The 22,349-nt window shown below is 47.5% G+C and overlaps 1 protein-coding gene across 2 annotated transcripts in view; it reads left to right on the top strand.

Annotated features, from left to right (window-relative positions):
- CAPZB (capping actin protein of muscle Z-line subunit beta) overlaps positions 1-22,349 on the top strand; it is a 69,775-nt gene that overhangs the window by 27,616 nt on the left and 19,810 nt on the right. For both annotated transcript variants that reach the window (XM_083628963.1, XM_083628964.1), the window contains exons 3-4: positions 12,473-12,594; positions 17,435-17,548. In XM_083628963.1, coding sequence (XP_083485089.1) covers positions 12,473-12,594; positions 17,435-17,548 — 236 coding nt within the window. The remainder of the gene's footprint in view (positions 1-12,472; positions 12,595-17,434; positions 17,549-22,349) is intronic.

Raw genomic sequence — 22,349 nt, forward strand, 5'->3', positions numbered from 1 at the left:
TGCCTTGCTCTGTACACAATTGTGCTGACAGAAGGGGAAATAGCCAACTTGAACGTGAAACCAAAAGGGCACGGCCTGGCGGGAGGTGGGTAGAGCGTGGAGGCCCTTTCTGGGTCACTGCCCCTCATCAGCTCCCAAACGCTTGCTTGTTCATTAGCAGAGCGGCACGGCCGACCCCTCTCCCCCCCCCCCCCGCCGTCACATCTGTTGTGGCTTCCTTGGGCCGCTGCTGCCGAGCCTGTAATTAGAGTTCATTAGAGCCCTTGTCAGTCACGGGCCTCTCCAAAGCACAGCCTGAAAGGAGCGGGGCCTGCGGGTGCCAGTAATCCGCCTTGGCAGGGAGCGCTCAGGCTTGGCATCTTAATTACCAATTATTTGGAAATGGGCAGCTTGGAGCAGCCGTTTGGGTGCTTTGCAAGGTTTTTAGAAGTTGCTTGTTGGCGAGGGGCAGGAGGTGGCTGCTTTATAGGGTTGCAATATGAGGATTGTTTCGGCAAGTAGTCATTTTAACGGTTGTTCTTCATGCAGTACGTAGTTAAACTATGGAACTCACTCCTGCAGGAGGGAGTGATGAGCACCAACTTGGATGGCTTTAAAAGAGGAATGGACAAATTGAAATTGGAGGATAAGTCTGATAATGCCTACTTGCCATGATAGCTATTCTTTGCCTCTGCAGCAATTCTTCTGAATGCCAGTTGTTGGGAACCCCTAGAGAGCTCTTGTGCTTGAATCCTACTTCCTGGATTCACATACCGTATTTTTCGCTCTATAAGACGCACCCGACCATAAGACGAACCTAGTTTTAGAGGAGGAGAACAAGAAAAAAAATATTCTCTCCCTCTCTGTGCAGTGCCCCTTCAGCGAAGCGGCAGGAGAAACAGAGCCCCTTCCATTTCTCCTCCTACTTCGCTGAAGGGGCACTGCGCAGCTTTTCCTCTCTGCGCACCGATCCCTCTTGCTCTCCTGGCTTCAGGGATAGCCTCCGGAGCGCAGCGGGAGTGCTCCCACTGCACTCCGGAGGCTTTGCGTTGCTTTCGCTGCAGCCGTGGAGCCTGCATTCGCTCCATAAGACTCGCATACCTTTCCCCTTACTTTTTAGGAGGGGAAAAGTGCGTCATAGAGTGAAAAATACGGTAGAGATCTGGTCAGTACCGATTTGAAAGGTGTCAGGTTTTTTGTAAAAAAACAAACAAACAAACAAGATTGTTGAACACTATAAATTATTTATTGCATTGATATCCAACATTTTACTCCATGGAGCTCAATGGTGTACGTGGTTCTCCCCCTCCTTGTTTAATCCTCACAGCAACCCTGCAAGGTAGGTTAGGCTGAGAGGCGGTGACTGGCCCATGGTTGTTCTTCAAGCTTCTTGGCCGACTGGGGGTTCAAGCCGTGGTCTCCATTGAGTGGCCACTGTGAGGACACTATGCTTGACTAAGTGAGCTCTTAGCCTGATCCTGCAGGGCTTTCCTTGTGTTCTTAATAAGTAAGCAGAAAGGCAAGCAGAACTATAAAGCCTCAGCATGGCTTGACTTAAAGCCTTATCCTATCCAATGAGAGAAAGGTACATGTGGGTGTAGATAAGAGAATATCTGCATCACTTCATGGGTTGTAGAGGAGTCCTCTGCCACCAGCCAAGGGACTAAAGACCACTTGAAGGCTCAACTCCCTGAAGGATTATCACAGCCAGGAGGGAAAACCAACCTGGCTCCATCCATGCATGTTAATAATGTATGAGAGAGCTTTAGTAGTCTCCATTCTGTTGTCCAACTCTCTGGCGACCGGTGGACAAACCTGGCGTGATGTGACAGATTTCTCTTTAAGCATTTGTTGGCTCTGATAAAAGCAAATAAGGTTTTTCTTGCTCGCTCGCTCTCTTCGAAAAACAAAAACCCTGCCTTTAAACGCGCACACAGTCTGGTAAAAGTCTGGTAAAAGGAACTATTTTGATAAGATGGGAACTGCAGCAAGGTGGGGATCTAGAAACTGCCAGGGATCCACTTCTTTCTTTGCCGCCACCCCCAGCAGAAGTGTAAGCATCAAAGCAACCCTGGGCTGTCCAGCTGCTCGAAAACTGATCATGTCTGAGTCATTTCTCCACAGTTTTTGTCCCAAGAAAGTTTTGTCTTGGAGGCATGCCTGTTTTATGTTGTGTTTTTTAAAGGCAGCGTTTCCCCGTAAAAATCACACCATGATGATAATAACCATGTCATTGTCCCATCTCAGATGAGTTAAGCCCTCAAGGCAGGGGTTAGGCAGGGAACCTCCATCCTGTGGGTCAGATGTGGACCTCAATTTCTCTTTCTCCCTGGCCCTTAGGACTCTTCCCCAGGCCACACCCCTCACTGTCTTTGTCTCTCCCCTTCTGAGGTCCTTCCCACCCACCCACCTTTTCGTCCTTTTATTTTTATTCCCAAGGTTTAAACCTGGGACCTTCTGCATGCAGAGCAGGCACACCTTTCCACTGAGCTTTGACCCCTTTCCACCCAAAAGGAGAGGCAGGGTGCTTTGAAGCCCTGACCTCTGGAAATCATCTCCTCTCCCCCCCCCCCCGACTTCTGGGACTTCAGCAGGCATTCTCCATGCCAACTTTCAATTATATGTTCACCACCATGAGGACTAGTACCTTGAGGCGTCTGCAAAACCTTGGCATTGAAAGTTTCGTGTAAGGCAGCAAGCTTGGTTCTGCACCCCAAGTCACATTCTGTTCCCCTAGGTACCCAGCACATGCCTGAATGAAGTCCTTCTTACTAGCTGGAGGTGAGCAGTTGCTGTTCACCCATTTTGTATGTGATCAGGCTGAAAGCGGCTATATACAGGCTTCGAAAGATAATAATTTGGCTGTGAAAACTTGGCCATTTGTCCGTCTCCCCCGGCAAGAGCTGACAAACTGGTGTGTGTTGGTGGTTGTGTGCATGCACGTGCGGAACAAATGCAGGAATCCAGACCGTTGCTAGGAAGCCTAGCAAGCTTGGAAAAACTGGCTCTTGTCCTGCCTGGCTTTCCTTGAGCACCTTGATGGGAAGAGACGCCCTGCTGACAGCAGCCGGGGGTTCAAAAGGGCGGCCTTTTATGAACTTGGCGTTCTTTCCGAAGGATGTTGAGCATGTCGGGCATGGTGCAGCCGGCCATTCCTAATGTTGAAAGCAGCTGTCGGGGATCCAACCTGGGGGTTATTGGCATAAAAATCAGGGGACTTGGCACAATTAGCGCAGCGAGCCAGTTTTCCACCCAGCGAACGCAGCTGTAAATAGACATGCCTTCAGCTTAGAAGCTATTACCATTGGGGTATTCGGAACTTGTTTTAAGACACTCTTTTGTTATAAAAAAAACCCCATCTACAGGCAGTCAAGGAAGGGTTCCGTTTAAATCAGGCTTCAAATGACCTTTAAGCATCCACAGATCAGTGACTTCACTGAAACGGTCTTCATGTGGCACCTTAATCTGGTTAACACAGAGCAGCCTTCACCAGCCCTTCCAGATGTTTTGGACTACAACTCTCATTGTTTCTCCTTACTGGGGTCCTAATGGGAGTTGTAGTCTAAAACCCACCTGAAGGCTAGCATGCTGAACCTAAGAAGAGCCAATGGGCCATAAATTATTATGGTTACGTTTAATTACCCGCCCTTTGCTCTTAGGTCCCAGGGCAGGTTACAACGTTAAAACATTAAAAATCAGTTTAAAACAACATAAAAATAATGGTGGTTTGACAGTCAATCCCTCTTCCCAGAGTTCGCTGGGAATTTCAGCTTCTAACTACTCTCAGCCCCTTTAACAAACTACAGTTCCCAGGATTCTGCACTGTGGGTTAAACCACAGAGCCTAGGGCTTGCCAATCAGAAGGTCGGCATTTCGAATCCCAGCGACTGGGTGCTCCTGTCAACCTAGCAGTTTGAAAGCACATCAAGTAGATAAATAGGTACCGCTCTGGCGGGAAGGTAAACGGTGTTTCCGTGCGCTGCTCTGGTCCGCCAGAAGCGGCTTAGTCATGCTGGCCACATGACCCGGAAGCTGTACGCCGGCTCCCTTGGCCAATAAAGCGAGATGAGCGCCGCAACCCCAGAGTCATCCGCGACTGGACCTAATGGTCATGAGTCCCTTTACCTTTATGATTGTCAAAGTGGCATCATAGGGCTTTAAAGATAAAGTGTAAGTGTTGCCCTGGTCTTGAGATGTGTTTAACCTCTGAGTTCTGCTCTATGGAGGATTAAGCTAATTTATGTGTGAGAGAGATGCTCCAGAAGTTTTTGCCAGCTCAGTTTTGGATGCAGATGACACATAGACCTTTCCTTCTCCCTCTTCAGACCTTTTAGGCCAGTGTTGCTCAAACTTTTGGCTGCTACCACTCCCTTGCTTCCCTAAATTCATCTTGAGCCCACTACCCTACCCTATAAAAAGCATTATGCAGAACAGTGGCTTGCACAACACACTGAGGACGATAATATCCCAATAAAACAGTAACAGCTAACAGCACATTTGTTCAAAGTGCAGTTAAGCTGTTTGGTTTATTTGCACAAAATGGATGAACTGGATCCAGTGATACCAGGTTTTCAAAGTCTGATAGTCGTTTACACCTCTAGGGGACCCCTGCCTCTTGGTGCTCCCCTAGGGAATCCCACAGCCCCCCATGGAGTGGTACGTCCCACTTTGGAAACCACGGTAGCCCATTGCTATCTTAGGAATCCTTCTGAGGCCTTGATGGATCAGCAAGAGTCGTTGTATTGTATTTGATGTTATCCCTCCTTAGAGCAGTCCCACTGAAATCAACAGACATGACTAACTTAGGCCCATTAACTTCTGTGGATCTATTCTGAGTAGGACTAGCATTAGATACATCCCATCATGTATGAGGTCCTCTCTCCCCACCCCTCCGGTCCCATTATTTCTACGACAGTTCTTGGACTGGACCTGTTTTTCTGCTTCAAGATGAAGCTTTTAAAAGCCTGCTGGATGACTCAATAGAATTATAACAAAAAAAATTATTAGATGTGGGCCTAGCATGGCTGGAATCCAGTCTGGGCTTGTCAAGTGGGGGGGGGGGGAGAGAGAGAGAGAGAGAGAGAGAGAGAGAGAGAAGGGCACCAGTTCAATTTGCCATTATGGAAGTGTTGGCTCCCTTCCGTTGGCTCCAAACATCTGAGTGGTTTTCGCCCTGACGTTGACCAACTCCGATTTCCGTGCCCCCCCCCCACTTCCATATGGGTGACATCAGTCCTGTAAGAATTCAAATGAGAACCAGAACTGTAAAGGCTTGAAATGCAATTAAATAATAAAATTTAAGTGATCACACTCCTTCCCTGCCAAGGAAATCTTTGCTTTGAAGGATAGTGGCTTCGCGGTGGGCACCAATGTGGGACAAAATAAGGATGCTCCATTCTTGGGCCTTAACTCTAGTGCCAGTGTGGTGGAGTGGTTAGAGCGTCTAACCAGGACCTGGGAGAGAAGAGTTGGAATCCACACTCTGTTATGAAGTTCACTGGGTAACCTTGGGCCAGTCACTGCCTCTCAGCCTAACCTTCCTCATAGGGTTGTTGTAGGGATTAAATGAGGGAGAGAACCATGTACACCACTTTGAGCTCCTTAGAGGAAAAGGTGGCATATAAACGCAATAAATAAACAAACAAGCAAGAACCCAGCTTGTGTCTTTGGCCTACCCCATCATCCCCATGGCCCCAGTTATGTTTTTGCTTCCCACAATCCCTTTGGGGTCCTCTATTCCCATGGATCCGCCCTAATTCTGATGTTTAAGCTGAGAGTGCCAATCACTTTCTTAGCTGGAAAAACACCTCCCACACATAAAGGGCAGTGTCAGCAGGCTCTGGAGAATCCTAGGTTCTGCAGAAGTGCACAAAATCTTTAGGGGGGAGGACCAGGAGGGTTGGGAACCCCCCTAAAACAGTTCATGAGCTTCCTGTGCACTCTCAGGTGACCAGACTTCCAGTGTCTCTCTGGGGGCTACAAGATATGGAATCCAAGCACTTTAACCACTTTAACTTCAGGGAAGTTTTTAATCTGTGATATTTTAGTGTATTTTTGGTTTTCTATGGAAGCCGCCCAGAGTGGCTGGGGAAACCCAGCCAGATGGGCGGGGTACAAATAATAAATTATTATTATTATTATTATTATTAACCTATGAGAGCCTTGCTGGGTCCTTTTTCAAGAAGTGGCCAGACAGAGGCCACTAGGGAAGCCCCCGCCACCACAAATAGGGTATAAAGGCAGATTAGTCTATTGTGGATCTTTCTTGTGCATTCAGCCATGGGTGGCTGCAAGGTTGGATTTGACGTTGCCTGCCACCTCTTCTATAGTTGCCTATTCTATAGTTGTTGCCTATTCTATTCTATAGCCTATTCTATAGTTGTTGGTTTAAACAATCCCCGTGGCACTTTACAGTTCAGTAAGTTTTGAACCGTGGTGTTTGCCAGGAATGACTGCCAACCACTCAGGTATGTTGAAGAAAAGTAACTGTGTCCAAGGAACATTATTGGAATAATGTGGCACAAATCCATATGGTGTAATCCCCACGCAGCCATAAAGCCCTGGGTGAGCAGCAGCCAGTCACTGTCTCTCATCTCACCATCTCACCTTACAGGGTTGTTGTGGGTGTTAAATGAAGAAGGGGAGACCAGTGTACCCCGCCTTGGGTTCCTAGGAGAAAAAGGTGGGCTATAAATGCAATCAATCAATAAAGGTGCCTCTGCTGCTGACAGCCATAATGGATTCCTGTCTGGCACTTGCTCGCAAAATCAAATGTGGCATTGTGAGGGTAAGAGACTATGGGATAAATTGGGGGAGAACTCACCTCTTTTATCTCTGCTTCAAAACTGGGGGTGGGAGCCCTTCTCAACCTCAGCGCTTCCCCCTCTTTCTGCCGCCACCCCAACAATCCCTGCAAGATGGGAATAACACTAGCCTATGCGGGTGGCGCTGTGGGTTAAACCACAGAGCCTAGGACTTGCCGATCAGAAGGTCGGCGGTTCAAATCCCCGTGACGGGGTGAGCTCCTCCTGCTCAGTCCCTGCTCCTGCCAACCTAGCAGTTCGAAAGCATGCCAAAGTGCAAGTAGATAAATAGGTACCACTCCGACGGGAAGGTAAACGGCGTTTCCGTGTGCTGCTCTGGTTCGCCAGAAGCAGCTTAGTCATGCTGGCCACATGACCCGAAAGCTGTACGCCAGCTCCCTTGGCCAGTAAAGCAAAATGAGCACCGCAACCCCAGAGTCGGCCACGACTGGACCTAATGGCCAGGGGTTCCTTTACCTTTACCTTTACCTTGCAGGACTGCAGTTAGGTTTCCTATGGCAATGTATGCGCAGCGCATCAAACCAAAGCAGGGAACCCCAGCTGAAACTGAGAGTGAGAACAGCCCCTCTCCATCAGGAACCCCCAAACCAATTCCTGAATAGCAGAATCCTTTTAAGAACTCATTATCGGTGGTGTCATGATCTGGGCATCTCCTCCCACCCCATCCCAATAATCAATTAGCAATGGGGACAGAGAGGACTGTGGCCCTGACCCCAAGCAGGATGTGGTGAAGTGTCTGCCTTTCTCACTTTTGCTTTTTCTGTTCTCCTTTCCTTCCTAATCTGTCACCTCCTTTGAGATCCTGAGCCTGCGGCTAGGCCCTCTGTGTGGCTGCAGTGTGTCTTTTAATTTTAGTATTGCACCTGGCTGGCCCTTTTAGGTGATTTACAAATAATTATTATGTTTAAGCATGGCAAGGTGTTGGGACTGGCTTCTACACAACAAGGACTTCACATTATTTCCACTTCAACACGGTCCAAAGCCTCGAGGGCAGCCACAAGTTGGAAGTGTAAAACTTTATGAATCAAAGCTGCACAAGAGCTGGATCGTATTGAGGGTCTGATCCAGCATCCTGTTTTTAAACCATGGCCAGCTGGAAACTTAGAAAAATGCCACCCAAAGCCTTTGCTGTTAATCCATTCATCTTCTGAATGAATTTGTGTGTGTCTGCGTGTTGCATCAGGAGTAGTTAATCCTGCTGGGGAACAGACATGGTAATTTTTGATGTGACTTTCCTCTCCCCACACTCACCTCTAGGTATGTTCCTAATAAAGCAAAACCAGTTTCAGAAGGGGGAAATATCTGACATAAGATCATGGGTCATGCCAACTGTGTATCTAGTCTAGGCTCCTATTTTCACAGCAGCCAACAAGCTGGTTATGGGACTCCCAAGAGCAGGACCTGAGAACAACTCTCTTCATTTGTCATCCCCAGCAAGTAGCATTCAGGGGCACATGCCTCTAAATTCCTGATTTACACACACACACATGCGCGTGCACAGACAAATCTCCTTTTATGAAAATAAAGTTAGGCAGTTGATCTGGTATGTTCCCCATTTCAGCTCTAATCCCAGAGACTTTCTCTGATGCTACCTGACACCCACGTACACCTTTGCCTCAATGTGCCCAGTTTTTTGAGCTTTCAGTAAGTCCGTCAGCATTCTGACTCCTGAGCAGGAAGCAAGAGTTTGGCCAGCTGCTCAGGGAGGTGTTTGGTTTCTGGCCGTGCACAGGTGGCCACTTGTCTCTTTACTTGGAAAGGTAGTTTATTTTTAATTAAAACTTTGTCCCAGTACCTGGTTCACTGGTTCCAGCCAGATTAGCATTTCAGAAGGACAATGCCATCCCTTGTTTGAAGCCCACTGTAAATGTAGCGTTCTTCTCCTTTTCAATTTGTTTCCCTCTTTGTCTGCAGCTAATCTCTCTGTCCCTTCAGGATGTTACCACTGTTTTGTAACCCCCTCCTTCCTCCCCCCCCCCCAAGTTGTCTCATTCATTCATTCATTCATTCATTTGAAGGGACAAAAAAAGTCTGATTTTTTAAGAGAAATGTCTCTGGTATTTCAGGGTGGTCTGGGTCCAGATGTGCGCTACATGAACAGGTTGTAGGACCCGCCTGCGTGTTCAGCTAAGGGTCTGGAGAGCCTTAGCGAACTTTTATTTAATTTAATCTATTTATGGATCGCTTCCTATGAAACATCTCAAAGCAAATAACAGCAACAATAATTTATTACTTTAAGCAAGTTTATGGACCGCTTCACTGCTTAAATCCATCAGATTGGTGTACGTGGTAAAAATGGAATAAAACCACAGAAACACATGCTTCTAAGATTAATAAAACCAATTTGACAGACAGAAAACCTTTCATGCAAACTCTAAAAACAATGAAACAATTTATATTAAAAATAATACCGCCAGTTGAAACAATTACTAAAACACCGCACCCATAATATTTTCCCCCAGGGTATGTGAATGAAACAACCCAAATATATACCGTGTGATGTGTGTGCATGTTTAATTTTTGTTTTCATTCAGTTGTATTTATTTCTTCATTCTTGCATGTTACTGAAGTATGTGTTTTTGTTTAAAGAAAACAAAAAAGATTTAAAGTGCAACATTTTCATGTATAAAAGCAAGCTTGCCCTGTTTGTGAGCTTCCTGGGAGCATTCGTGAACAAAATAAACTTTCCTACCCTTGATCAGACCACTGGTCCACCTTGCCCAGTAATGTCTCCTCTGGCTGGCTATGGCTCCCCCGGAGAACCACTGCCAGCCAGTGTAGACAAGACTGAAGTAAATGGGCACAAGGGTCTCCTGACAGTATTAAGATTCCTTCCAGTAGCACCTTAGAAACCAACTAAGTTTGTTATGCACACAAAAGCTCATACCAGTAACAAACTTAGTTGGTCTCTAAGGTGCTACTGGAAGGAATTTTTTTGTTTCGACTACAGCAGACCAACACGGCTACCTACCTGTAACTAGTATTAAGATTCTCATTCCCAACTCTTCTAGCTGCTCCTTTCCAACTAGAGATGCTAGGAGGCTGGTGCTTGTGGGAAGTAACTTCTACATGCCAAGCAGGTGCTCCACCACTGAGGCTCAGTCCCTCTGTTGTGATGTTTTCTGTGCATCTGGGAAAGCACATTTCCTATGTGTTTGAGAGAGAAGTGTATGTGTGTGAGAGAGAGAAAGGAATTTGTCCTCTTAAGATGGTACCCTGCCACCTACAGCTCATAAACATCCTTCTACTTAAACAAAACCAGTGGCATGTGATAAATCAGGAGTGCTTTCATAGTAGGCAACTTTAAAAAAAATAAAATAAATAAGTTTGCTAAGCGCCATTCTCACGTGTGTCACTTTTGTGGACTTATTTGCAAATGACTTTTTTCAAAAACGTATGGTCTTATTTGCAGCTCACGCTGTTTTATGTTTAATTTGTACCACGGTGTTTTCTGCAGTGCCACCTCCCTCGAAAAAGCAGCACATGTCAGAGGAAAACGTATTTAAAAAACAGAAAAAGTTATCCAACATAGTAATGTTTGGCAGTGTGCCTGGAAAGTATATTAAACTCCACCCAGAGCATGAGTTAGTGGAAAAAATTAAGCTGCCGTTCACGGGGCAGCTTATTCTCTTAGCAGCTCTTGGATTTCCACTCAGTTATAAATATTTACCACTTTTTCAAGGTCTGTTCCCCCCACCACCACCGCTGCCCCCTTCAGCAGTTGCTTTACAGCCCTCGATTTGGCAAGAAGCAGAGACTGTGACTAATAGGTGTATGTGCGCACATACATTTAACTTTGAGACCACACCCGTGGCCACAGTGCTGAAACCTGAATTGCTTTAGACAAAACTCTGGTGTGTGTGTGTGTGTGTGTGTGTGTGTGTGTGCATGTGCATGTGCACACACATGTATAAGGGCACACCAATGTGCTGCAATAGCGGACTTATCATCCAGTGTGATATCAGGCAGGCCCCAACCCTGGATAATTTCAAGGGGGCCTTGAAAACTGTCTTAAAAACCTTGGCTTACAAAATTGCGGCTGGAAATCTCATTGTGTGGCCTGGCCTTGGAGACTGTACTATTTATTAATTTTATTTGCTTCCATAAAGCTTACACACCACTTGATGGTTGTTGGATTTTTTGTTTGTTTTTTTTAAGCCACCAAAAGGGTTAGTAGGTAGTGGGGCAGGCAGGGGGGTATTTAGTTTATTTGTTATAATGGTTCAGTTTTTTTGTTGTCGTGGTTCTGTGTATGCCTATGGGGTTGAGGTAACTATAGTGGTATGGTGAATTTCACCAGCAGGCATTATTCAACAGAAAACTTCCTCTGCTTACGTGTTTGCTTATACTTGAAAACCATATATAGAGATAGATATATAGTTCTAAACCCTCAAAGTGATTTACAAAAAAAGAAGATAAAATTATCTACAACAATTTAAGACTTTCAACAACTTAAAATAACAATAGACTATGGAATTGATTTCTTCAGATGCTTTTTAACCGTTACCTATTTTGTTTTATTTTTAATGGGAGCTGCCTTTGGAAGAACTTTTTATTATTGAAAGTTGCTATAGAAATGTATCAAAGCCAATGTGGTGTAGTGGCTAAGCAACCTAAGGCCCAGGGGCTGGATGCGACCCAATCGCCTTCTACATCTGGCCCGTGGACGGTCTGGGAATCAGCATGTTTTTACATGAGTAGAATGTGTGCTTTTATTTAAAATGCATCTCTGGGTTATTTGTGGGTCATAGGGATTCGTTCATTTCGCTCCAAAAAATATAGTCCCGCCCACCACATGGTCTGAGGGACGGTGGACCGGCCCACAGCTGAAAAAGGTTGCTGACCCCTGGGCTAGAGTGTAGGACTAGAACCTGCTGGGAGACCAAGGTTCAAATCCGGCCCCCACTCCACCATGATGCTCTCACTGAGCGACCGTAGGCCAGTCATTGCCTCCCAGCCTAACCCACCTCACAGGGTTGTTGTGGGGATTAAATGAGGGGGAGAATTATGTACGCTACATGGTGCTCTGTGGAGAAAAAGGTGGAATATAAATGCAATGAACCAGTGGAGTTAAGAGTAGGTGATGAGGTCCTTTTCCAGGGGACCCCTCTGGGTGGGGAAGAGCTGTCACTCAGTGCCTTACATGCAGAAAGCCCCAGACTGAGTGTTTTTTTTCACCATGAAGTTGTTACAGTTGTTACCATAAAGTGCCACACTTTTTAACAACAACAAAAAAGAAGAGGTGCCGGTACTGCGAACCCTTGATTACTCCCTGAAAAATCATCTCCAGGTAGGGCTGGCAACATCCCCTGTCTGGAACTCTGGAGAGCCACTGCTGGTCAGTGTGGGCAGTATTGAGCTAGGTGGGTACGTTCCCATGATCCTGCTGTGGGAAGTTAGGTGGACAGCGACAGGGCAATAGGCTCTTCTTGGTTAAATGGCCTATCCAGGGAGGCTCAGGTATGGAGATGCAGGGTTGGGTCTTTGATAAGGGTCTAAACAAGCAAGTTTGCATGGAAAACGGTGTCCCTTCTGACATCCTGGTCACAAAGGCTGCTTTATAAAGGAGCTGCAATTCAGACATACATTTACAGGAGCTTGCTGAAGCACCCCTGCCTCACTTTTTGCATCTTGTGTCCCCCCCCCCAACTTCCTGCTTCTGTTTACAGGTCCCCAGCCTCTGTGAAGATCTCCTGTCTTCTGTTGACCAGCCTTTGAAGATCGCTCGTGATAAAGTAGTGGGGAAGGACTACTTACTGTGCGACTACAACAGAGATGGAGACTCCTATAGGTGACTGCTTTGCTCCTCTGGACAGGGAAATACTCCTTTGTACTATCCATCAATTGACTCCCCCTCTTGCGATCATCAAAAATTGGTGGGGGGGGGGGAGCATCACAGAGTGCAAGTTTAAAAAAAGACATAAACACATTTTGCTCACTGCTAGACTAACAGTGTGGATTTACAGAGTTCGATTCACAAAGATAGCAGTCTTGGAAGCTCTCTTAAACTGAGCCAGGCTCTTGAGTCCACCGAGTTCATTTTTGTCTACACTAATTGGCAGCAGCTCTCCAGGATTTCAGGCCTGGTTCTTTCCCAGGTCTGGAAAAGAACTGGGAAGATCTTACCTGGAGATTTTAGGGAATGGAACTTGCCTGTCTCTACCAATGAGCTACAAATGGGTGTAATTGGAGGGACCTTCTGGAGTTCTCTCCTAATGTCCCAACTAAAGAAGACAATAACCCAGAGATGTTCACAACTTTTAAACTATCCAGTAGACTATAAAATGTGTGAGCTTTGTGAAGGAGGCACAGCTCAGTGGTAGAGCATCTGCCTAAAACCCTGGAAAGCCACCGTTCGTCACTGTGGACAATACGAGCCAGATGACCTGGGTGGCAGAGCTATAAAGAAGATTCCATTTTTTCTGTTGAAATCAGCCCTTGATTCAGAATCATAAGGACTAGGGTCTTTATTTGTAAGGAGAGGGCCATACCTCAATAGCAGAGCTCCTGCTTTGCATGTAAAATGTCCCGGTTTTAACCCCTGGCAACTCCAGGTAACACTGGGAACGTTTCTCTGGTTTGCAGATGGGTCCAGAAGGGTTTTCAACCCCCTGGATGAGGAATCGGTAGCACGTGCTTTTTATTTTTGAAGCTTTGGGTACTTTGAGCACCTTACCCACATCTCAAGAGATCTTGCCCATTATATCGCTTTTCCTAGGCAGCTGAGTTCAGCTTCTGACATGCTGTCGAATGGCTCTTTGAGCTAGAGAATCTTGTATGGTGGGTCCCTTATAATGTCTAAGGCCTGGTTGCAGCTCCCACAAACAGACGGGTTAACTGGCGTGGTGCAGTGGTTGGAGTGTCAGACTAGGACCTGGGAGAGACCAAGGTTCGAATCCCCACTCAGCCATGAAGCTCATGGGGTATCATCTTGGGGCTTGTCAGTGTCCCTCAGCCTTGAGCTCCTTGGAGAAAACACAGGGGAAAGTGAGATATAAATGCAATAAAGGTAAATTCCGTTAGGTCCAGTCATGACCGACTCTGGGGTTGCGGCGCTCATCTCGCTTTATTGGCCAAGGGAGCCGGCGTACAGCTTCCGGGTCATGTGGCCAGCATGACTAAGCCGCTTCTGGCGAACCAGAGCAGTGCACGGAAACGCCGTTTACCTTCCCGCCGGAGTGGTACCTATTTATCTACTTGCACTTTGACGTGCTTTCGAACTGCTAGGTTGGCAGGAGCAGGGACTGAGCAACGGGAGCTCACCCCGTCGCGGGGATTTGAACCGCCGACCTTCTGATCGGCAAGTCCTAGGCTCTGTGGTTTAACCCACAGCGCCACCCGTGTCCCTTATAAATGCAATAAATAATAATAATTAACCAGCCCAGTTCACCTCTGCTGCTATGGTTGGTGGGTAGCACCTGGGAGGCACCAATGGCAGAGACACAAGCTAACTTTTTTTAAAAGAATAACAAAACAAGACCAAACTCCCAGCCCCCTCCCCTCTGCACATCCCTATCCTGGTATTTGGTTGCTCTCCTTAAATAGGATCCTTATGGGGAGAAGATGCTGATGCCAGCAGCACCGTCTTGGAACCTGTTGGCTGCAGCAGAAACATTGCTCTTGCATGAAGCTCCAACGCTTTCAGCCAGGCGGGCTCCGTTCAGCTGCCTTCTTTCAAAACAGCCTCCCATCTAAGCCCGTAAATGCATTTTGAGGGCTTGTCTGCTGTGAAAACATCATTTGAGGGAGTAATGTTATGAATTTCTCGTGGATGAAATTACTGCTGCAGCCAGCAATCTTTCTTACTTTCTCTCTCCCTCCACCAAAAAAACCCTTTTTAGAGGTGGTTGGGGATGTGCATGGTCTACAGGCCAGGAAAGTGCTAAGTCGTGGCTGTGTGCTCTCGCTCTGAAATTCCATTCCTCGTGCTCTGCAGAAGAAATCTTCTAACCGCAATTAAATCAAGCCCACCTTGCTTAAAGCCAAGGGACGCGGGTGGCGCTGTGGGTAAAACCTCAGTGCCTAGGACTTGCCGATCGCATGGTCGGCGGTTCGAATCCCCGCGGCGGGGTGAGCTCCCGTCTTTCGGTCCCAGCTCCTGCCCACCTAGCAGTTCGAAAGCACACTTAAGTGCAAGTAGATAAATAGGTACCGCTTTCTAGCGGGAAGGTAAACGGCGTTTCCGTGTGCTGCGCTGGTGCTGGCTCGCCAGAGCAGCTTCGTCACGCTGGCCACGTGACCCGGAAGCGTCTCCGGACAGCGCTGGCCCCCGGCCTCTTAAGTGAGATGGGCGCACAATCCTAGAGTCGGACATGACTGGCCCGTACGGGCAGGGGTACCTTTACCTTTACCTTGCTTAAAAGTGGCTTGGAGGGGTAGGGGAGAAAGGAGATTGTTTGAGTTGGAGGCAGAAACCTTGAGCACTTGCTCAGCATTTACCTGCTGCAGAAATGGAGGGTAAGGGTGTCAATGGCTGCTAACCATGATGGCTGTGCTCTGCCTCCCCAGTCAGGGGCAGCAATGCTTCTGAATGCCAGTTGTTGGAAACCACAGGAGGAGACAGGGCTCTTGTGCTCAGGTCTTGCTCGCTAGCTTCCCAGAGGCAACTGTTCAGCCACTGTGAGAACAGGATGCTGGACTAGATGTCTGTGGCCCTGACCCAGCAGGCTCCTCTTACATTCTAATGATATAGGTAAGAGTTCCTAAATGGAAGAAGTTAGTTCTCCACCACCATCACTCCCAAGAGGTGATGGAAATTTCAAAGCTCTTATTTCTTGTGTATTTTTACTGCCGCCTGCAAATGAGGCTACAAAGCTGCTAAAAGGTAAATGGACCCCTGACCATTAGGTCCAGTCATGACTGACTCTGGAGTTGCGGCGCTCATCTCGCTTTATTGGCCGAGGGAGCCGGCGTACCGTTTCCGGGTCATGTGGCCAGCATGACTAAGCCGCTTCTGGTGAACCTGAGCAGCGCACGGCAACGCTGTTTACCTTCCTGCCAGAGCGGTACCTATTTATCTACTTGCATTTTGATGTGCTTTTGAACCGCTAGGTTGGCAGGAGCAGGGACCGAGCAACGGGAGCTCACCCTGTCACAGGGATTCGAACCACCGACCTTCTGATCTGCAAGCCCTGGGTTTTGTGGTTTAACCCACAGTGCCACCCACGTCCACACTAGCAAAGCTGCTAGTCCATACTTTTTTGCCTTTTTTATATTCGGTATGAATATTTACAGTCTGCCTTTGGTCATAGCCTCATGGTGGCTCTCAAAGCATGAGAAAACAGTTTTGCAACACAGAAGGCATCATGAAAAACAGCTAAAATAACTCAAAGCAAATATGGCACCAAAAGAGCTTTTAAGCTCTTTGCCTTGCTTGGATTTTAACTTGTGCAGGGTTAGGGTTAGGGTTAGCCACAAATGGTTGAAATTGTGCAACTTAAATGCACCTTAGGTGCCATTGTGCTGTGCTAGCAGAGCTTTTGCTTTAGACACCCAGCACCAGCCGCATGGTTGCTGGATCTGTTGGGAGGGGCAGTTCAAAACATCTGCAGAGACCCATGCTAGAGATGGCACGCCCATCGTTCCCTGTTCCGAATATCAAGCAGGGTCTGCAAATTCAAAGCAATGAGGTGAAAGTTAGGTGGAAGAATGCTGAGGTGGAATGCTCCAGTGTACTCCTTTGGACTGCAGTTGTGTTGCGTGTCAAAATTTTTGCCAAAAAGATACTTATCTCACCAAGGGGAGAGGTTCTGCCATATTCCTCTGTGCCAGCTGTCCTCATTTCCTATTGCTAGGAAGAATTTGTTCCTTTATGTAATCTTTTGATATTCTGCCTTTCTCCCTAATTGGGATTCAGGACAGCTTCCAACATGGCAAAGCTTCATTATAAAAGCTAAGCTAGTTAACAATAGTTACAATACCTCAAAACACTCTTAGAGCCAGCAGTTAAAATCCAGTGTGCCTTGACAGCAGCCCAGTGGACAACATCACCTGCACCTCAGTTTCCAAAGGCCTGTCTAAACTGGACAGTCTTAGCCTGCTGGAGAAAGGATAACAAAGTAGGAGCCAGTCTGACCTCTCTTGGGAGGATTTTCCACAATATGGGAGCAGCTCCAGGAAAGGCCGTCTCTTTGTCACCACCAGCCGTGCCTCTAATGTTGATGGGACCAAGAGAAAGGTGCTCACCCAAGGCTCTTAGAACCCGGGCAGGTTTATAGGGAGAGATACGATCTTTCAGGTAGTCTGGTCCCAAGTTCTTAATGTAGAGGAACTTTCAACAAAGCGACACAGACATCACCCTGCAATCTGAAATAGTGCAGTTCATTCTGCCACTCTCCTCGCGTCTATAGACTATCCCTGACATTGTCTGGGTGGTATCTAGCTAAATTCTGTTCAGAGCAGACCCATTGAAATCACTAGAGCTGAGTTTGTCACGCCTGTTAATGGTAATGGGTCTGCTTTGAGTAGGAGTGCTGTGAGATACATCCCTAAGCTTCTTGGGACAGGGGCTCTGTTGCAAAATGAGTAATTAATAGCAACATCCATGCTTGATTGTCTGGGGGGTGGGGGATTCTGTTGATGCTTTGTGTGCTGAACAAGTTTGTTTACTCTCTGTCTTTCTCCTGCTGCAGATCGCCGTGGAGCAACAAATACGACCCTCCTCTGGAAGACGGTGCCATGCCATCCGCCCGCCTGCGCAAACTGGAGGTGGAAGCGAACAACGCCTTTGACCAGTACAGAGACTTGTATGTTGGCTCGTGCTATCATCTCTCTGGGTGTTTGTGTCCATTATCCTCAGGGCAAGAATGAATCCTTTTGATTTCTTTAAGATGGTGACTTAGAGGACAGCTCAGTCGGTATTGCACAGGACTCTTAATCTCAGGGTTGTGGGTTTGAGTCCCCACATTGGGCGAGAAGATTCCTGCATTGCAAGCGGTTGGACTAGATGACCCTCGTGGTCCTTTTCAACTAAAAAAAAAAAAAGGAAAAAAAGATGGTGACTTACCACAGCAGTGGTAGCCAACATGGCTTTTCCAGATGTTGTTGAACTCCCATCAGCCCCAGCTTACCATGGCCCAGTGATCAGAGATGGTGGTAATTGGAGTCCAGCAGTATCAGGGTGGCACCAGACTCCCCATCCTTGTAGGGATGCAGAATAATGATGCAGGTAGCTATGGGCAGTAAAGACAAGTGACAGTCTGGTTCAGGAATGGGGGAACCTGCAGCCCCGGAGATGTTGTTCAACTCCTTTCTGCCCCAGCCACCATTGCCAGTGATCAGGACTGATGGGACTCATAGCCTATAGCGATATCGGGAGGCCACCATTGTTGGTTTAGAGCATGAGATTTTTAGGAGCAAGTCGTACCTCCTTCCTGCCTCCCTGCTTGTTATCCCCTTTATTTTTGCAGCTTGCTTTGATAGAAGGATGTGGATTTTTCCATCGGAGGGAGTCTGTCTTCAGTCTCTCCTAAGGCACTGTTGTTGGCTCTCTCTCCACGTTTCAGACGGGCTTAGATGAAAATCTAAACCAGCCCCTGAGTTTAACAGGAAGCAACCTGCTGCCACAGGTTTGGGAAGCCTTGGAATAACAAGCATGTAGTCTTCAGCAGCCAGGATGGAAAGAGGTTTCTCCCCCCACCATCAGATTTGATCTTCCAGGTGGCAGCTTAGATTTGAAAAGGGTGCTTGCTTAGAAACGGGGCATGTTAGATGCAAAACCCCATTCTCAACACGAAGGCAACCTCTTCTCTCATCCTCTGACAAAAGGGCATCCCGCATTGATTTTCGAGATGATAGGCTGGCAAAGACTGGTGGGGGTGTAACTACAATTTATTATTTATTTGTATTCATATACAAATCACACACACACACACACACACACACCAGAGTCTGGCTTTCTGGTGTCCACGTGGGCCACTCTGGGCAACTGACAATGACTGGATGCAGCACATAGTTTCGGTTGTTTTAAAAGAAATTGGACAAATTCATAGAGGAGGAGGAAGCTATCAGCAGCTGCTAACCAGAATGGCTACTCGGGACTGTTCTCCTCCTCACGGGCAAGTGTTCACACCTTGCCTCTTTCATAGCCACACGCCGACAACCTGCAGTACCCAAAACACGTTTGTAAGCAGTATGGGAAAGAGCTCACAGAGAGAGAGTTTGTCTGACGCTCTGTTTAAGCTAGAGGGAGTAACAGGCTTATTACTAAAGAGTGACCACAAATGGGAGAATTTGGATTGTGAGAGCAAGACGTGTGCTTTCGAGGTCAGAAGTGGGAGCGGGATTCAAACAGAAACTCCAGATGGCCAGGTTCCTGCCTTCCCCCCTCAATTTGATAATCTTGTAGGTTGCATGGCGAGGCCAGTGTCCTGGGTATTGTTTGCAACAAATGAGGTAGTTGTTGGCAGCAGTGCTGTAATATTTGACCGGCTGAGGCCTTCTGCGGAAGATGCTTCTTTGTTGTCATTCAGGGTTTGTTAAACTGTGGAACTCACTCATGCAGGAGGCAGGGATGGTCTCCAACCTAGATGCCTCTAAAAGAGGATTGGACAAATTCATGGAGGAAAGGGCTATTGGTGGCTGCAACCTCAATGGCTGTGCTCTGCCCCCATAATGTTTTTGAATAGCAGTTTCTGGAAACCTCACGAGACGAAAGAGCTCTTGTACAGTGGTACCTCGGGTTAAGAACTTAATTCGTTCCGTTCTTAACCTGAAACTGTTCTTAACCTGAAGCACCACTTTAGCTAATGGGGCCTGCCGCGCCGTCGCCGCACAGTTTCTGTTCTCCTCCTGAAGCAAAGTTCTTAACCCAAGGTGCTATTTCTGGGGTAGCGGAGTCTGTAACCTGAAGCATCTGTAATCTGAAGCGTCTGTAACTGAGGTACCACTGTACTTGGGTCCTCCTTGCAGCTTTCCCACGAGCGCCAAATCAGCCACTGTGAATAAAGGCCTGGTTTTAAATAGAAACACAGGAAGTTGCCTTATCCCGAGTTGTACTGCTCAGTACTGCCACAACACTGACTGGCAGCTGTTCTCCAGGGTTTCCGGCAGGGCCTCTCCCAGCCTACCTGGGGACCGAACCCGGGTCCTTCGGCACGCAGAGCAGATGCGCTCCCACTGAGCTACAGCTCTTTCCGCTTAGTAATGCTTGCAGTTCTCTTCCCTTTTAAGTTAATGAGCCTGTCTTCTGCCACAGGAACACAAAGTGTGTGGAGCAGCTGTGGCTCTGGATGCATTTATCCGCTTTACTTTCCATGCCGTCGTCTTCCTGTGGGGCGGCGGGGAAAGGGGATTGAGCGGGAGGATGGATCCAATTGTGGAATGCAATCATCCCTGATTGTTTTGAAAGCAGGGGCCTTAGAAGTGAGCTGAGATCGTCTCCCTGGCAGGAAAGCTATTGATCTCTTGGCCGGTCCCAAAACAAATGCCTCTTGACGGGGCGTGACGGCTATTGGCCAGATGAGCAATATGGCAGAAACTGGTTTCCATCATCAACAAACGGCACTTGTCGCCTCCTATTTTGTTTCAGTGCCTAGGTTTTTCGTTTAAAAAAAAAGTTCACATGAGACAGCGCCATATGTTCTCGTTGTCCTAGTGGTTCATAATCTTTTGTTCATGCAGAGGAGCTTTCTTCATGCTTCAACATGCTACCACTAAGGTGGAGGTCCTAGGCGGCCCTCTAGATGTTGTCAGGTCCTAACCCCCTTCCCAGACTCAGCCAGCCTGGGTGATGGTCAGGGGGGTGATGGAAGGCAGAGTCCATCAACATATGGAAGGCCACAGGCTGCCGATCCCTGCAGGAAAAAAAGGAATACCGGAAAACAGAGTGCCATAGTGCTTCCCATGGAAGCTAGAGCAAGCTAGTTTTCTGCTGCTCACTATACGACCCAAACCACTGAATTCAAATTACAGTGGTACCTCGGGTTAAATACTTAATTCGTTCCAGAAGGTCTGTTCTTAACCTGAAATTGTTCTTAACCTGAAGCACCACTTTAGCTAATGGGGCCGCCAGAGCACGATTTCTGTTCTCATCCTGAAGCAAAGTTCTTAACCCGATGTACTATTTCTGGGCTAGCGGAGTCTGCAACCTGAAGCATATGTAACCCGAGGTACCACTGTACAAGAAAGGAGATTCCGACTAAACATTAGGAAGAGCTTTCTGATGGTAAGAGCTGTTGGACTGCCTGGGAAGGTTGTGGGCTCAGCTTCCTTGGAAGATTTTAAATCAAGAGGTTGAATGGCCATCTGCCAGGGATTCTTTAGCTGTGATTCCTGCGTTGTAGGGGGTGGACTGGATGACCCTTGGGGATCCCTTCCAACTCAACAATTCTGTGAAATTGTAGCTGTAGTCTGGGGCAGGCAGTCGGTCTCTGCTTCCTTGCAGTGCAGTGCCGAACACTCCCCCCCCTTCCCTTTCCGCCTGCCGCGAGCGCTTTCCCCACCACCTCTCCGCCATCTGTCTCTGGATGTGAATCAAGCATGGCCAAACCTGAGAGACTCAACCAGCAAAGCCTTTTGAAGTGGGTTTATTGCCCTTGGCTCATGGCTCCTAAACCCCTTGTGATGATCTACCTCCCCTGTCTCTGCTCGGGCACCATAATTTGCCACAGCTTTGGCAGCTGGGGCCCTGCCGGATTGAATCCAGATGCCACAGCCCCGGAGAAAGTTGGGCTCTTTTCCCTCTCCCCCCCCCCAATATTTTCTAGCCAGGTCTTTGCACAAAGGAGTCCAGAGCTGGGTTTGTGTTGCCTGCAAGACTCTTCCTCTTCAGCTTTGACTGACTTTTTAAAGTTAAGCAGCAACACATATACAGTGGTACCTCGGGTTACATATGCTTCAGGTTACATACGCTTCAGATTACAGACTCCGCTAACCAAGAAATAGTACCTCGGGTTAAGAACTTTGCTTCAGGATGAGAACAGAAGTCGCACGGCAGCAGGGGAGGCCCCATTAGCTAAAGTGGTGCTTCAGGTTAAGAACAGTTTCAGGTTAAGAACGGACCTCCAGAACAAATGAAGTACGTAACCAGAGGTACCACTGTACAATGAAAGAAGCTCCCCACAGCCAACAGTAACCACTTAGCATTTGTGCTGCATCATTTTACACAAACCACACACACACACACACACACACACACACACTTCTTATTTACTGGTATTGGTGTGCACCCTCTGTTAAGAGCAGTAGTCTTCATACCCGTCGTCCCCCCCCCGAACGGGGACCCCACTTCTAACTCAAACACGCATTTGGGGAACTGTTTTTAAATTATTCTTCGCTGTACATTTATACTGTGGAAGTGCTGCTGTTGCAATCCACGTAAAAATCCGCCTTAGACCAAGTTCTGAGGAGCTTAGAATCTAAGATTCATTGAAGGGGGAGGTCAGGGAAGTCCAGGCAACAGTAATCTGACAAGTAATATGTTGTTGCTTCAGCTCAATTGGGGCTGAGCATGAAAATTAAAAAATACATATTATGGGGAAGGAAATGGGAAGAGACTTAGCTAGCCAAATAAAAACCACAAAATGCCCCGCTCGTGGTAGGAGAGGC

This window comes from Podarcis filfolensis, assembly GCF_964270895.1.
Source record: "Podarcis filfolensis genome assembly, chromosome: 8".
NCBI lineage: Eukaryota > Metazoa > Chordata > Lepidosauria > Squamata > Lacertidae > Podarcis > Podarcis filfolensis.